The sequence below is a fragment of the Astatotilapia calliptera genome, chromosome 14 (assembly GCF_900246225.1).
Source record: "Astatotilapia calliptera chromosome 14, fAstCal1.2, whole genome shotgun sequence".
Taxonomy (NCBI): domain Eukaryota; kingdom Metazoa; phylum Chordata; class Actinopteri; order Cichliformes; family Cichlidae; genus Astatotilapia; species Astatotilapia calliptera.
In genome coordinates, this window is record NC_039315.1 from 15296223 (window position 1) to 15310803 (window position 14581).

General features: G+C 40.9%; 2 protein-coding genes across 4 annotated transcripts in view; one reads left to right on the plus strand and one right to left on the minus strand.

Moving 5' to 3' along the window:
- The first annotated feature begins 8090 nt into the window (after positions 1 to 8090).
- On the plus strand, positions 8091 to 9300 carry c15h3orf80 (chromosome 15 C3orf80 homolog). The gene has a single exon (XM_026191814.1). The coding sequence runs from the start codon at positions 8513 to 8515 to the stop codon at positions 9158 to 9160; it is 648 nt and encodes a 215-aa protein (XP_026047599.1). The 5' UTR covers positions 8091 to 8512; the 3' UTR covers positions 9161 to 9300.
- Positions 9301 to 12526: 3226 nt separating this feature from the next.
- Positions 12527 to 14581, minus strand: part of ift80 (intraflagellar transport 80 homolog (Chlamydomonas)) — a 54420-nt gene continuing 52365 nt past the window's right edge. For all 3 annotated transcript variants that reach the window (XM_026192161.1, XM_026192162.1, XM_026192160.1), the window contains exon 20: positions 12527 to 13120. In XM_026192161.1, the coding sequence (XP_026047946.1) occupies positions 13010 to 13120 (111 nt within the window). In that variant the 3' untranslated portion in view covers positions 12527 to 13009. The remainder of the gene's footprint in view (positions 13121 to 14581) is intronic.

Consider the following 14581-nt stretch of genomic DNA (forward strand, 5'->3'; position numbering starts at 1 on the left):
TCGTTGTGGAGGAACTTTTGAACCACTCGAACCAACGCACCAGTGCATTGAGGTTTGTGTGCATCCATTTATGCACAGCTCCTGTAAGGTCTTGCCATAGTATTTAAATAGGTTTGAGGTCTGGACTGGCTGGGCCATTTCACTACCTTGATTCTATCTTTTTCAGACATTATGTTGTCCTTGAGTCAATGACTGGAGGGTCCTGTGGCTGCAAAAATAAGCCCAAATCCTAACCCTTCCACCACCATGCTTGACAGTGGGTATGAGGTGTTTGTGCTGATATGCTGTGTTTGTTTGTTTGTTTCCACATGCTTTGTCCCACACGCCATCAAACTGTTTAACTCCTCTCTGGAGGGGAGAGGGAGGGGAAACAGGTGGACAAAGGAGGGGGGAACAACTAAGCTGTAGTGCCTCTTGCAGAGGTTATCTTCTGACACCCTTTGAAACAAGCAATACTTCTTCAGTCTTTTTGTAGTAGTGTTGTCATTAACCGTAAAGTTTTAGTATGCTCATTCAATCATGTAGATCTCTGAGATGTAGCTCTTGGGTTGGCACTGGCAGTGGTCTGATCTTAGGGTAAATTTGCTGTGACACCAATCCTGGGAAGACTGCCTTGAATCTTTGACGCCATAAAATGGTGGACTTCAAGTAGTTTGTAAAGGGCCTTATAACCCTTGCCAGATTGAGAGGTAGCAACTGAATCAAGTGCATGTGATGAGCACCACCTGGCTGCTACTTACTCTTATACAGGGAGTGCAGAATTATTAGGCAAGTTGTATTTTTGAGGAATAATTTTATTATTGAACAACAACCATGTTCTCAATGAACCCAAAAAACACATTAATATCAAAGCTGAATGTTTTTGGAAGTAGTTTTTAGTTTTAGCTATTTTAGGGGGATATCTGTGTGTGCAGGTGACTATTACTGTGCATAATTATTAGGCAACTTAACATAAAACAAATATATACCCATTTCAATTATTTATTTTTACCAGTGAAACCAATATAACATCTCCACATTCACAAATATACATTTCTGACATTCAAAAACAAAACAAAAACAAATCAGCGACCAATATAGCCACCTTTCTTTGCAAGGACACTCAAAAGCCTGCCATCCATGGATTCTGTCAGTGTTTTGATCTGTTCACCATCAACATTGCGTGCAGCAGCAACCACAGCCTCCCAGACACTGTTCAGAGAGGTGTACTGTTTTCCCTGCTTGTAAATCTCACATTTGATGATGGACCACAGGTTCTCAATGGGGTTCAGATCAGGTGAACAAGGTGGCCATGTCATTAGTTTTTCTTCTTTTATACCCTTTCTTGCCAGCCACGCTGTGGAGTACTTGGACGCGTGTGATGGAGCATTGTCCTGCATGAAAATCATGTTTTTCTTGAAAGATGCAGACTTCTTCCTGTACCACTGCTTGAAGAAGGTGTCTTCCAAAAACTGGCAGTAGGACTGGGAGTTGAGCTTGACTCCATCCTCAACCCGAAAAGGCCCCACAAGCTCATCTTTGATGATACCAGCCCAAACCAGTACTCCACCTCCACCTTGCTGGCGTCTGAGTCGGACTGGAGCTCTCTGCCCTTTACCAATCCAGCCACGGGCCCATCCATCTGGCCCATCAAGACTCACTCTCATTTCATCAGTCCATAAAACCTTAGAAAAACCAGTCTTGAGATATTTCTTGGCCCAGTCTTGACGTTTCAGCTTGTGTGTCTTGTTCAGTGGTGGTCGTCTTTCAGCCTTTCTTACCTTGGCCATGTCTCTGAGTATTGCACACCTTGTGCTTTTGGGCACTCCAGTGATGTTGCAGCTCTAAAACTGGTGGCAAGTGGCATCTTGGCAGCTGCACGCTTGACTTTTCTCAGTTCATGGGCAGTTATTTTGCGCCTTGGTTTTTCCACACGCTTCTTGCGACCCTGTTGACTATTTTGAATGAAACGCTTGATTGTTCGATGATCACGCTTCAGAAGCTTTGCACTTTCGAGACTGCTGCATCCCTCTGCAAGATATCTCACTATTTTTGACTTTTCTGAGCCTGTCAAGTCCTTCTTTTGACCCGTTTTGCCAAAGGAAAGGAAGTTGCCTAATAATTATGCACACCTGATATAGGGTGTTGATGTCATTAGACCACACCCCTTCTCATTACAGAGATGCACATCACCTAATATGCTTAATTGGTAGTAGGCTTTCGAGCCTATACAGCTTGGAGTAAGACAACATGCATGAAGAGGATGATGTGGACAAAATACTCATTTGCCTAATAATTCTGCAATCCCTGTAATTACGATAGAAGCAATAAGGGTGCACTTAGTTTTTCACAAACTGCTTCTGCATAATGACTTAGTTTTTGTTCTACAAATAATGACACTGTGTGATTCACTGGGCAGCCAAAAAAAAGTTAAACTCTAAGATTTCATCGGACAACCTTTAGCTTTGTTGGCAGGACACATTCACTGTGGTATTTCAATTAACTTATGCAATGTCACAATATTTATTTCCATCCAGAGTTTCATGAATTATTCACAAAGATCTCCTAGAAGTGACGACAGGAGAGTTGGACTGTTAAAGTCTTCTCAAACACATCCCAAAGATCCTCAGTGGGATAAAGGTTTCAGCTCTGTGGTGGCCAATCCATGTGCGAAAATGATGTCTCGTGCTCTCTGAACTATGAATCCTGGCATCCCATCCCATGTCCATACAATCAAGGAAGGAACAACTTGATCATTTTAGGTATATTCAGTTAGTCAGCTCATTTTTTTTGGCACTAAATATTGCTGAACCTAGACCTCAGACCTCCAATCCAATGAAAGGCTCTCACCTACAGTGTCCAGGCATGTGTCGTTTGTCCCAATATATGAAATCTCAGAGTTTAAAGTAAAGTTTTAAGTTCAAAGTAAAGTTACAGCTTACTATCCCCATATATACATATTAAAAATATACTTAATACTTTGACAGCATCACATTTACTCTTTATTCTGTGAATGCTTATTCCAGCATTTTGTTATATTTCTTATTTAATACTCACATCCAAATTGATATTTTCACATTTGAATGGTTATACTGAGAACTGCAGTTTCCTAACATTCCCAGCATATTCGAATGCTGAAATTAATTTAATTTCAATTTAGTTCTCTTCTCTTTTATTCAAACAACAGTTGCCTCAAGGTGCTTTATATTATAAGGTAAAGGCCCTGCAATAATACAGAGAAATGACCCCCTTTGAGCAAGCACTTGGTGACAGTGGGAAGGAAAAACTCCCACTTAACGGAAAGAAACCTTGAGGAGAACCAGGCTCAGGAAGAGGCAGCCATCTGCCATTGGCTGGGGTCGGGGGGGGAGGAAGATAGAACAAAAACACACTGAGAGCTTTCAAATAAACACTTAATGAGTTTGAGAAATGGCCTCAATAACCAGGAAGTTCAGTCCATAGTGTCTGGTTTCTTGCTGTTTATTGTTTGTGAAAGACATGGGAATCATGGAAATCTCTGAAGGCTTTGCATGTTGCATGTTTTCTAAGAAGAAAAGTATCTGTCCTTGATGCTGTTTGGATTTGATGCCTACGCATACTAAGTATTTGGGAATCTTCGCTTGTCCCTCCGTCACCAGAGGAGAATGATTTAAATTGCTGTACATTTTCACATTTCCTGTTTCTGGACATCTGTAAAACTGCATGCTGGGAAGTAGAATGGAAGAATGGAGGTCATAATTTAGGCAAAGGGGGGGGGGGGGGGGGGGGGGGAGAAGTTAGTGTCTGCATGGCCTCTGGGGAGCTTGGTTACAAGTTTTTAGGTGACCCTTCTTCTGTTCTCCTGTCGCTTTAGTTTACACCCTCCCATTGCTTACACAGTCTATGTACTTATTGCTCTATACTAAGCCCGTCAGCGTTTTGTATAATGTGTGTTGTGTCATGGCCTCTTTCTCTTTTTATCTATCCCGCTTTCCCTCCATGCTGTTAATGCCTTATTTTGAGAGTTCCCTCAGGGAACGCTGTGTTTTCAGGGGCAAGAAAAGAAGGAATCCTGGGATATAATGTGGGCGTTTGGTAAAAGTGCTGAAAGCCATAGTCACCTTCTGAGACACAGACCACCTCCTCCTTTTAGTGTGTCTCAGCGCAGGGGTGTGGAGGCAGGGGGTCGAAAATCCTCTGACCTCCACGCCCACTCAGAACATGTGGGAATGGTAAAATTATCCTATATTTAACCCCCAGGTGTCTGCCTTGTGTGTGTATGTGAGTAACAGTAACTGAGTCATCTGCAGCTGGGTGGTACATGGGTTATCTTATAGGGCGGAAAAAAAGTGGGTGGGTTTGGAAAAGCTGTGCTCCCCCTTAATACACCACAGTCACCTCCCTGGGATAAGAACTTTCTCAGTTAAATATGTCTGAGGTTGAATGTGTGTACATTAGATATATGTGAAATCCAATCAAACATTAAATGTGTGGTTACAGAAAGCCACCGAGAATTAAATGGCAATCTCCCACCCTCTCAGCTAGATAATCATACAAAACTTAATGCAAGAGAAGAACAAAAAAGTCACCTTCAAAGAATAAAAAAAACATTTTTCTTCTTTGTAGAGTGAAAGTAACACATAATTAATACTTTTTTTGTTTTACACAGAGAATATTTGTGCTTATGTGGCTGTGGAAAGGGCATTTGCACATAAAATATTTAAATTTTCAAAGAAGGCAACAATGCTGAGTCAAATAAATTAATGCTATTACCCATCAAAAGGGCAGCTTTATATGGTTATTCACTATAAAGTGAAAAAAAAAAGCTTGGCTCAGCACAAACCTTCCAAACATCTGACTTACTAAGAGCACTAAGTAATTCCCATTAGACAGAGAAGGGATTTTACCCCTCTGTCTTCTGGTGAGGATTTCTTTAAGTCTTCGTTCTCAGAGGAAGTCTGGATTCTGATTCATCTCCCTGCCAAAAACTACACAAAGCTGGGAGAGCAAGCCACATTAAGGTGCTCGTTAAGGCACACACTTTCCCTCAAGTATATTTGTTACCACATGCTTGTTCAAAGGCGCAAAGTTTACACTATGGTGTATTTCAAATGAAGTCTGTCCCGTGACCTGTGCCACGTCATCTCTTCTCGCCTCCATTTTTCGTGTCTCTGTCTACCACATTGTCCAGTTATGCAAAAAAAAAAGAAGAGAAAAAAATGAAAAAGAATGAAACCATACAAAGACACCCACACAAACAAACTCAAACATAAATACAGTTGCCCCATACTCTCAACATGCACAGTCCGTACACTTTAAGACCTCCGAGCCAGCAGAGCGATAAGATTAGAGGAAGTATGTGGGTGTGAAATAGCTGCGGTGTGGGACTTTCTGGATTCACACAATCTTCACTGACTGCAGGCCCTGCTTTTTATTAGAGTTCAAGCTGATGGGAATACACAGCACTGATGACACCCACACTCATATCCTGCACAGATACCGAATTCATACACTAATATGTTAAACAAGCTAAAACTTATGCATCAATCCTCCCCTGTCTGCAAAGCCAGACGCAGCTATTCTTAGGTACGATCACACAGAAAGAAATCCTTTATATAATGTATATTTGTGGACCTGAAACACTGCTATCATTCAAAGGAAAAAAATCTCATTGTTTCCATAAATGCTGCAGAAAAGAAGCTACGGAGGCTGAAGTTGATCTCAGGGCAGTAACCCTGAGGTTGTGACTTCTGCTCTGGAGCAAATAAAGTGAAACCCAGAACCATCAGTGGGTCCATTAACAAAGCCAGAGGCCGGACAAGGCTTTCTTTGTTTCATAATTAATGCAAACATGATAAGCATGACATTGACTGTTGGGCGGGCCGTACATCAGAGTCCTCGACACATGAAAATGAACGTTGCCATTCATCATTAAACACGGCTAATGGACCCCACAAGACTGAATTATTAAGCACAACACAAGAGACCTTTGTGCCAGATTAATGGAAGCACACAGGACGGCGTATTTATTACAGTGATATAGAATAGTGAAAGTGTTATCACAGCGATTGTTGGCCATACAGGAGGCTGAGACTTTGTGCAAGTTAACGCAACAGGAACACAGTCGCCTTTGTGCTGCTGGTGTTAACAGATTTGCTGCATATAAAATATCCATTGTTGCATTCTGAATTTGTCTTCAAGGATCAGGGTTTCTACTTGTGTACATCAAATATTCCAAACTATAAATATACTATGTGTTACAAAGAGGGGGGTGAATGTTATTTTCATGTTTCCTGTGGGATGTCCAATTGGTTTGATGTGTTTGCTGGAAACTGCTAGAAAAGACAAGGGGGGCAAGGCAATCGTGCAGATGAACAGTGAAAATAAATAAATAATTCATTTTACACTTTGATTTTTCTTCAGGATAAAAAGATTTATTTACATTCTTATCTATATAGTTGCTCAAATTGGCTTGATTTGAGTCAGTTAAAAGCCAAATATCCACAGTTTTTCCTCCATACTGTACAGGTTGCAGCATTTTTCTGCCTTCCAGACACTGCACAGAGTGAAAGCTGTGATCAAAAATAGCAGTTGTTCTCTGTGCTTGTCAATAAGAGCCCTCCTGAGAAGCAGACTTGCTGGAAAAACGAAACAGGGGAGAACTGAGAAGGGTTTCTGAACTCTCAGAGCCATGGTCCACAGGCTATTGATTGTTTATTTGGTTGGAAAGTTGCCCTGTGATCACATTTCCCTAATTGAGGTAGATTACAGAAAGAAATACGATGCTGCATAAATTAGGTTGCATGGTGCTCTTCTTCTACTGAATTTCATGTCATAATGGTCCAGTAATTGGATTTGGTGTATTGTGCATTAGGCCTTGTTTAGGAAAGAGACGAATACAGACTGACTATCAGTAACAAACAGTAACATGAAGACAGGGTGAAATGTTCCTGTAATTTAAAAGGATTCACCACAATTTAAACAATGTAGACTTTGCAAAAGACTCTAAAGTCCTTATATTTATCAGTACAACCCTGTCTTTTAAAATAGAATCAGAGGCTGTAGTCTTCCCTGTAATGTCTTAATATCATAAATGCTATTCACCGCAGAAAGAGAGAGAAAAAGAAAAGGACAACAGGCCTTTGAAAAATGATGCTGGTCGATCTATACAACCACGGCGGAAAATTATTCAAGTCGCTAATTCATTGCAAGACAACAAATTAAGCAGAGTGGTTTAATTAATCAGTTAATATTCAGGACTTGAGGAGCAGCTTAGTGAGCCCGCTGTTCTTGGATGTTATCCAAAGGGACATCTTTAGCATAAATTAACACACGGGGCACAGAGACTATCGTTTAAAGCAAGGAATTAGTTTTATGGTTATGTTCTTCAATGCTGCAGACACATGGTTCTCTAGGGTGATACTGAACTAATGGGAATCCAGACACTCATCTAATGGGGGCCATTACAATCCACATTGCATTTTTAATGAGACGGTTGGAGCTGTTGGCGCCTTGTGTCAGGGACATTCACCAGTGCTGGTTTTTACCTGGTTCAGAATTCAGTGATGGGACAGTTTTAAAGTCTTTCGGGTGCAATGGATCATAAAGTGGCATCTGGGGACGTGTCAGTCTCAGATATTACAGCTGTTTACCTCTCTACATTATAAAAGGTTTCTATTAATTTATACTAGCCTAAAGAGTTCAGAAACATATGATGATCTTGGGACAATATGGGAAACATTAGCTCCACCTTAACCAAAGCCAACACTGATATCCTACTCATCCACAAATACTTCATAGTATCTTCTATCATTCATATTACTGTTAAGTGAATTTGTACATAATCTGCACTATCCTACATTTCCAATGCAGGATGTTTACTTGCAGTTAATTAATTCTGTATTGCAGTATTGCTGCTGTTCCTTGGCTTAAGGACCTCTGCTCTCAATCTATCACTATAGAACAAAGACTTGTTTAAATTTTACAAGGTACTAAGGCACAATATCTTCACTCCTTCCTCTTGTCACCCCTCCTCCTACATCTACAGCATTCTTTATTGGATCTTTAAAGTATAAATCATGATGCTCTGCAGCAAACATTGCACGTAGTGATCAGAGAGGGGGGCTGCTGATGTCTGAAAACTGGTGAGATTGCATGTGTCTTTGTGCAGGAGACTTCAGGTTAAGGCAGAATATGTAACCAGGAGCACAGGCTGGCTATCTGCGGGTTTCACTGGTGTAAGGACATGCTAGGACCCAATAAAGATATCTTCACCTAATAATGATGTAAGATTATTCATGAATCTCATCCCTGCTGCCTTCAGACACTGAGGTGGCTCCACTCCGATCGCCCATACTAAAGCAGACAGGTCGTCCTCAGCAGGGGGAGGGGGGGCACCTGCTGTCCCGCTCCTCGCTGCAGAAGCTGTGACAGCACATATTTCGCGAACAGCTGGAAGGAAAGGCAGTCCTGCAACACCTGAGCGGGCTTAACGATACGACGTCGTGCGTACTGGAGACGCGCCGATAGCTGCTCCATCCTGGGGGATCCCGAAATGATGCCCCGTGTGCCGGGCGGCGGCCGGACAGCATACACTGGCACATTTCTGTCGGCATGCCTGATCTCTGCATGTCAAGCCGCCCAGAGCTGTGGGGAGGTCCAGTGCGGCGTCAACCAGCACTGCTGTCCGCCCACCGTCACAGGGAACACCAGTGCCAGCTCGAAGGTGAGCTGCTGCCAGCTCTCCATCCACGCATTTTTCGACAACGTCGGCTGGTTCACGCGGAAGCTGTCCGGCATCCTGATCCTGTTGCTGCTCTTTGCCATGGGCTACTTCATCCAGCGGATCATCTGCCCTCGGCCCCGGCGGCACCCGCACCACGACCGCGGCGAGGAGCCGTCCCTCTTTCACGGACACACATCAGCGTCCCAGGATTCCCTGCTGGAGCGGTACCCCGAATACAACCTCGGGGGCTTTGCCTCTCCAAACCTGCCGGCCTATGACGAAGTTAAGTATTTGCCCACCTATGAGGAAAGCATGCAAGACATGCACAGAGACCGGTCCGGTGAGAACTTGTTGTCCGAAAACGAGAGTGGCGGCCAGGGCAGAGGGAGAGCAACAGGACCGAGATCCGGAGACCAGAGGCTGGCTGCCCTGGAGGTCTCAGGACCTCAGAGCCCAAGGACATCCAACTCTGTTTGACGGAGACTGGGCAAGACTACAGAAACATTGTTATTCTTATTTTAATATAGTCAGGGTAAAAAAAAATCTTGCAGAGATACAACGAACAAGTGCAATTATACTCCTGAATGTAAAGAATAAAAGAGAAGGCTGAGAAAAATGCAGGACTACGTGTTTTCTGAGATAACAGGAACCTGCTTTCCTTTTGTATGCAAATGACCGCTTGGGTTATGAAAAGCAGATTATAAAGTAAGCGGAGGAGGCTGAAATTGAGGCGCTTTGTGTTGGGAATAGCTAAATTGGCTCCAGTACAATCGCATTAAGCTTTTTTCAAACTTCAGCACCTCAATTTAACGGCAGCATGAAACAGATTTCCTGTCAAACTGAGGTCCTCTCTTAGTGCTTAATATACTGCCGAACCTGAAAAATTCTCATACTATTTTGTAGAGCCTTTTCTTTATTAAATTTGCATCCAAAAAAAGAAAATAGTTTTTTCAGTCCCCTTAGACATGGACTGAAAGAGAGAAAGGATTAGGGAAATATCTGTTATAATTCTTTCTGAGACACTTTTTTTTAAACCAGCCAGCCCTGGAGTCTAGCTTATCAGCATGAAGGCAGCAATCTACCCCCACATACACACTTCACTGGGAGCTGATAGATGAGCATTATATAAATGACCTGCTCAATGCTTGACATCTCTCCTGTGAGTGAAGCCTTACTGCCCCAGGTCCCAGCTTATGAACTCAAGAAGAAGAAAAATATGAATGAGATTACAGCTTCCAGACTGATAAGAGCTAAAGTTGCACTTTTATGAAGGCATGTCAGAGAAGATAGCTGCTGTCCCAAGGAGCAAAACAGAAAAATACTAGCTCACACGCGGCATTGAAGAAAATGTTCTTTCTTTGTTAAAGCAGAAGGATTTGAAGATGCCAGATGAGAATACATTCAAGTCTGCTTTTGCAGATGCTAACTGTCCTAAAGAAACAAGAAGTTACACTTTAGCTCATCTGAAAACTAAGAAGATTTTGAGAAAACATGCTTTCTGTGAATTAATGCCATAATACTGAAAAGGCAATTTTGTTCATTTAGTATTTCTTTACCTTGTGATTGACTGGGTGTCTGGTAAATAGTCACACTCTCCATATCGTATTGTCTTATCTTTAGGGCCAGGCCAAAAATTCTAATGAGAATCTGCATTACTGCTGGATGTAAGCCAGCCAAACGTCTTTTGTTGTACGAACAGTATTGGATCATTTTGAATTCACAATAATGGAAGGTTCTGAAAGATCTGCATTTTTTTACATATGAACTGAAAGAAAAAACACTTTTCAATTTATTTGCCCGTCAACTTCAAGATGGACGAATGTTTTCAGTTTGTTGTGCAGAAATGAAAAGGAGGTGTTTGCATATAAACAGTGCACCAAATTAAATCCCATTAAAGATACAAGAGCAGGTGTAAAGCAGATAATAACCATCAGCTTATCAAATCAACTAAACTGATTTATCCCAGAAGCTCCAAAGTGCTCATCTTTCATCATTCCGAACAATGCAGAACCGTATCTGTAAAGCTAGCCTTTACAATTAGAGACCCTGAGTTGATCCCAACTCTAAAAGTCTGAGTGTGATTGTGGTGGCTTTTGTAAACCAATATCGCCTGACCATAATGGCAGAGCCAGTAGTGATCACTGATGGCTTTCTTTTCCTGAGGGACATTTGTGGGCGGCTGGAGTTTGGACTTAAAAGCATTAAATCCAGACTAAAACAACCACTGATGGGTAGATGAGGTAAAGGATCTGAGACCCTGAGCGGCATGAGGCCATGTTTGAGGGCTAATGAACCCATGAGAAGTGTGATTGTTGCGTTTCATTTTCTCCTTCCTAGTCAGTGTAGTTCACTATATACTGACTTCCATTTGTAAACATCAACAGTAAAGCTGTATGTCTTCTCTCAGGGGAGAGGATAGTTATATACGCTCATGGGAGATGCAAATCTATAAAAACACAGGGATAAATACAGTATTGGTACACTCAGTGGGTTTTGAATCAGAGCCCATAATTCAGTTATCGTATAGCTCTCTGGTATAAAGAACAGACAAACTTCAAAATGTCAAATCAATGAGCATTATCCTTCTCTATCCTCCTCATAAATTCTGCATTACATCCGGGAAGTGTATTTTTGGGAGAGCTTGGCTATCAATTTAATATATGAGAACCAGCCAGTCTTTGAATATAGATATACACTTCTATGGTTTAATAAAAGAAGAGCATCTGTTTGGCACTGTGTGCTGTGTAGCTTCAAAAATATGAAATATTTACACTGGCCATTTCATTGTAAGATATTTGCCACTGGGACTCAAAACTATAGAAAGTCTAATCTAAATGTGACTTTTATATTCTTAACATTAAGATATGGCTGAAGGTAGAGGCGTGGAATTGAGTGAATCAGGTATATCACGCAATGCATGGTTTAAGAGAAAGCATGAACTGATTTCACATGTTGCTGTTTGTTGTGTGTGGCCACTCCCAGTAATGGATGTGAAACGTGGTCATCCAGTTCCACCATTTAGCTGTTTTCTCACATCTATATGGTTTGAGGTGAAGGAGTTGTTTGGATAAAGCGTGCTTGACGCCAAGCACATGATGCTCACTTGCTTTGTGTTAAATTACAGGAAAATCGTCACTACTCTTGTATTATGTGGAATTTGAACACGGAAGATGTTCAGTGAACCCAACTAGCTTTAACCTCAATGACTAATTAATGATTTATTTTGTCTGCTCTTAAAAATACATTAGTTCAGATAGATAGTTGGTGGAAAGACAGAAATAAAAAAAGGCTTTTAGAAGTGAAGTGACCAAAACTACAGGAAAACTGCTAAGAAAAAAAAATAAGCAGCAAGAGATACCCAACCCAAGAGAGAGATTTTCCTACTGTTTTCTGTGATGTGTGTCTGTTGCCACTCACTGTTTCATCTTGTTCACTTTCTACCATATCCATCTGCATCTTCATGACATAGTATAGGAGTCCTTTCTGAAGAGCCCTGAGAAAGATGTTCATCCTCCTGGACCACTAGTGGAGATGAATAGGCTATTACCCTCTGCTGATGTAGTGGCCCTCTGCCAACCAGGGGGTGGAGCTCCGTGGCAAGCGGTCTGTTTCACACCTCAGCAGCGGAGGAAATACAAGAACAATTTAAAAAGAGAAGCCCTGCATTATTTTAAGACTGTGAAAACACGCATGCACACAGAAATACCTTCAGGGTGCATGTGCAAAGCTTAAAATAAATCTCAGACCTCAAAGACAGTCCCTGATCCTTGTATAAAACCAGTAAAGTGTCACGACACAAAGGGGAAAACAAAGAAACAGGACATTTTGGATCAATACATACAGTATGGTTCACATGCTTTATTAATGGACATTCTCGCATTTCCACAAGGCAACACTATAAATGTGTAAACTATAAAAATATATTTTAATGTAAAAAAACAAACTGAAACATGACAAAAATAACACTTATACAAATTTACAGATGAACGCGTATACCTATTTAACTGTTAATGAAAACAGATTAACTTTAAACTTGATTCACTCAAAATCAGTCACTACAACAGGAAGGCCACAGGTCTGTTGGTCAGAAATACAGACAGCCTTAAAAAACTGTTATCAGCCACCCACAGTAACAGTAACATAAGCGATTTTGTTTAAAGCTTTATATGTAACTTGACAAGACTATGTGTGTAGTGTAAGTCAGGCATCACAGACATCACAAAATCTCAAAATTGTTCAGTTTTGGTTTTTACATGAAGGTAATCGTACTTGCTGTACTTATTGTGGACATGACCCTCTTAAAAAAATAAAAAACATTTTTAGAAATCAACGGCGTGAGGCCACGCTGCTCCTCACAGAGGTGTTAGCAGCTCGCTCTCTCTCTTTAGACAACTCCATCTCTATCTTTGCTTGGATTTTTTCCCAGTCCACTTCAACCTGGAAGACACAGTAAGATGAGATGAAATGAGAAAGTAAGAAACACTATTTTAACTGATAAACAGTTCCGGGAAGCATTTGGTAATGGGAGTTATCCCCCATTAAAAGAGAAGGAAAACAAGTTATAGTAAGCGTCTTAAAACACTGGCTTTCAAATGTTAGCCTCGGATACGCTAAGAAAGACGCTGCTAGATCGTCTGTAAATCCCTCCAAACTGTAAGGCTGGCTGAGCTCGGGTAGTAGAAAGCAACTTGTAATGCATTAGAGTAGGTTCTTTCTGTTTAAGAGTAATTAGTGTAAGTACTGCAAACACTTTTAAAATTAGAAATGTTTACTGAACAATTTACAGGAGTTGGGAAGGTCGTGTAGGATGATAATGGTGCTTTTTAACCTCCAGTGGTGATCACATGGGTTGAAGTCACATGCACACATTTTTCCTTGCAGTCTGGCTGAAATCCTACCTACTGCTGAGTTTTTCGGGGTCAGCTGTTTACATGGGATATGATTTAGTACGGTCTGGTTATTGTATGCGCCAACACTATAAACTGGAAGAGTTTTAGATGTGTAAAAAAACCCCAAAACAACTCTCTTATCTCTTTGGCACATGTTTGATCATCCTATTAAAGATGGATATTTACCATCTGTACAGTCCAGTAGTTTCCATTATTGTGTCGCTCTCAATTTTTTAAGAGTTGGATTAAAAACAAACTGTCCACAGAAGATCAGTTCATCTTGGAAGCTAGCATTTTTGGGAAGAGTAGACACTGTTAGGTCCATAATTTCTTGGAAAAGGACACTATTTTTATAGTTTTGCCTCACTATACTACCACAGTGGATTTTAAATAAAACTATATGTAATTGAAGTTCAGACTTTCAGCTTTAATTCAAGGGGTTAACAAATAAGTTTGGTGTTAACAGTTTATTCATCAGTTTATTATAAATTACAGCCATTTTTACAGATGGTCCCCATTTTTTAGAGGCTCAAAATTAACTGATCAGACTAACATGATTTTACATATTATGTTATTTTAAGCATTTTTAATACTTGCATGAAGAGTCTTGAGAGAGGGACTGCACTTTGATTCAGCTTCAGATGTTATGCCTGCCTCATTTGTAATGAAATATCAGGGAAACAGGCCTCGTCTAACTGTTCGTCTGTCTAAATTAACTCTGAGCCTCTGACAATGGGGCCAAACTCCACTGTGGTTGTGAACAGAGGCAAAACAAAAACTGTACATATATATACCTAAACATTTTTGGCATGACGGCAAGTGTAGAAAGAACAAAGTCAAACGGTAATCAGAATGGATTTTTCTTTCCTTTAACCAGTTTACAAGAAGGTTTTAACCATCTCAACCATCTTTTAAAACCAACAGAGTCTCTGTGATTCTTTTTGTTATATGGAACTTTTTTTATTGTATTTGTACTTTGAGACTATAATTATAATATTAGGCATTGTTG

Excerpts from the sequence above, each read along its gene's own strand:
- c15h3orf80 (XM_026191814.1), top strand. The coding sequence starts at position 8,513 with ATGATGCCCCGTGTGCCGGGCGGCGGCCGGACAGCATACACTGGCACA.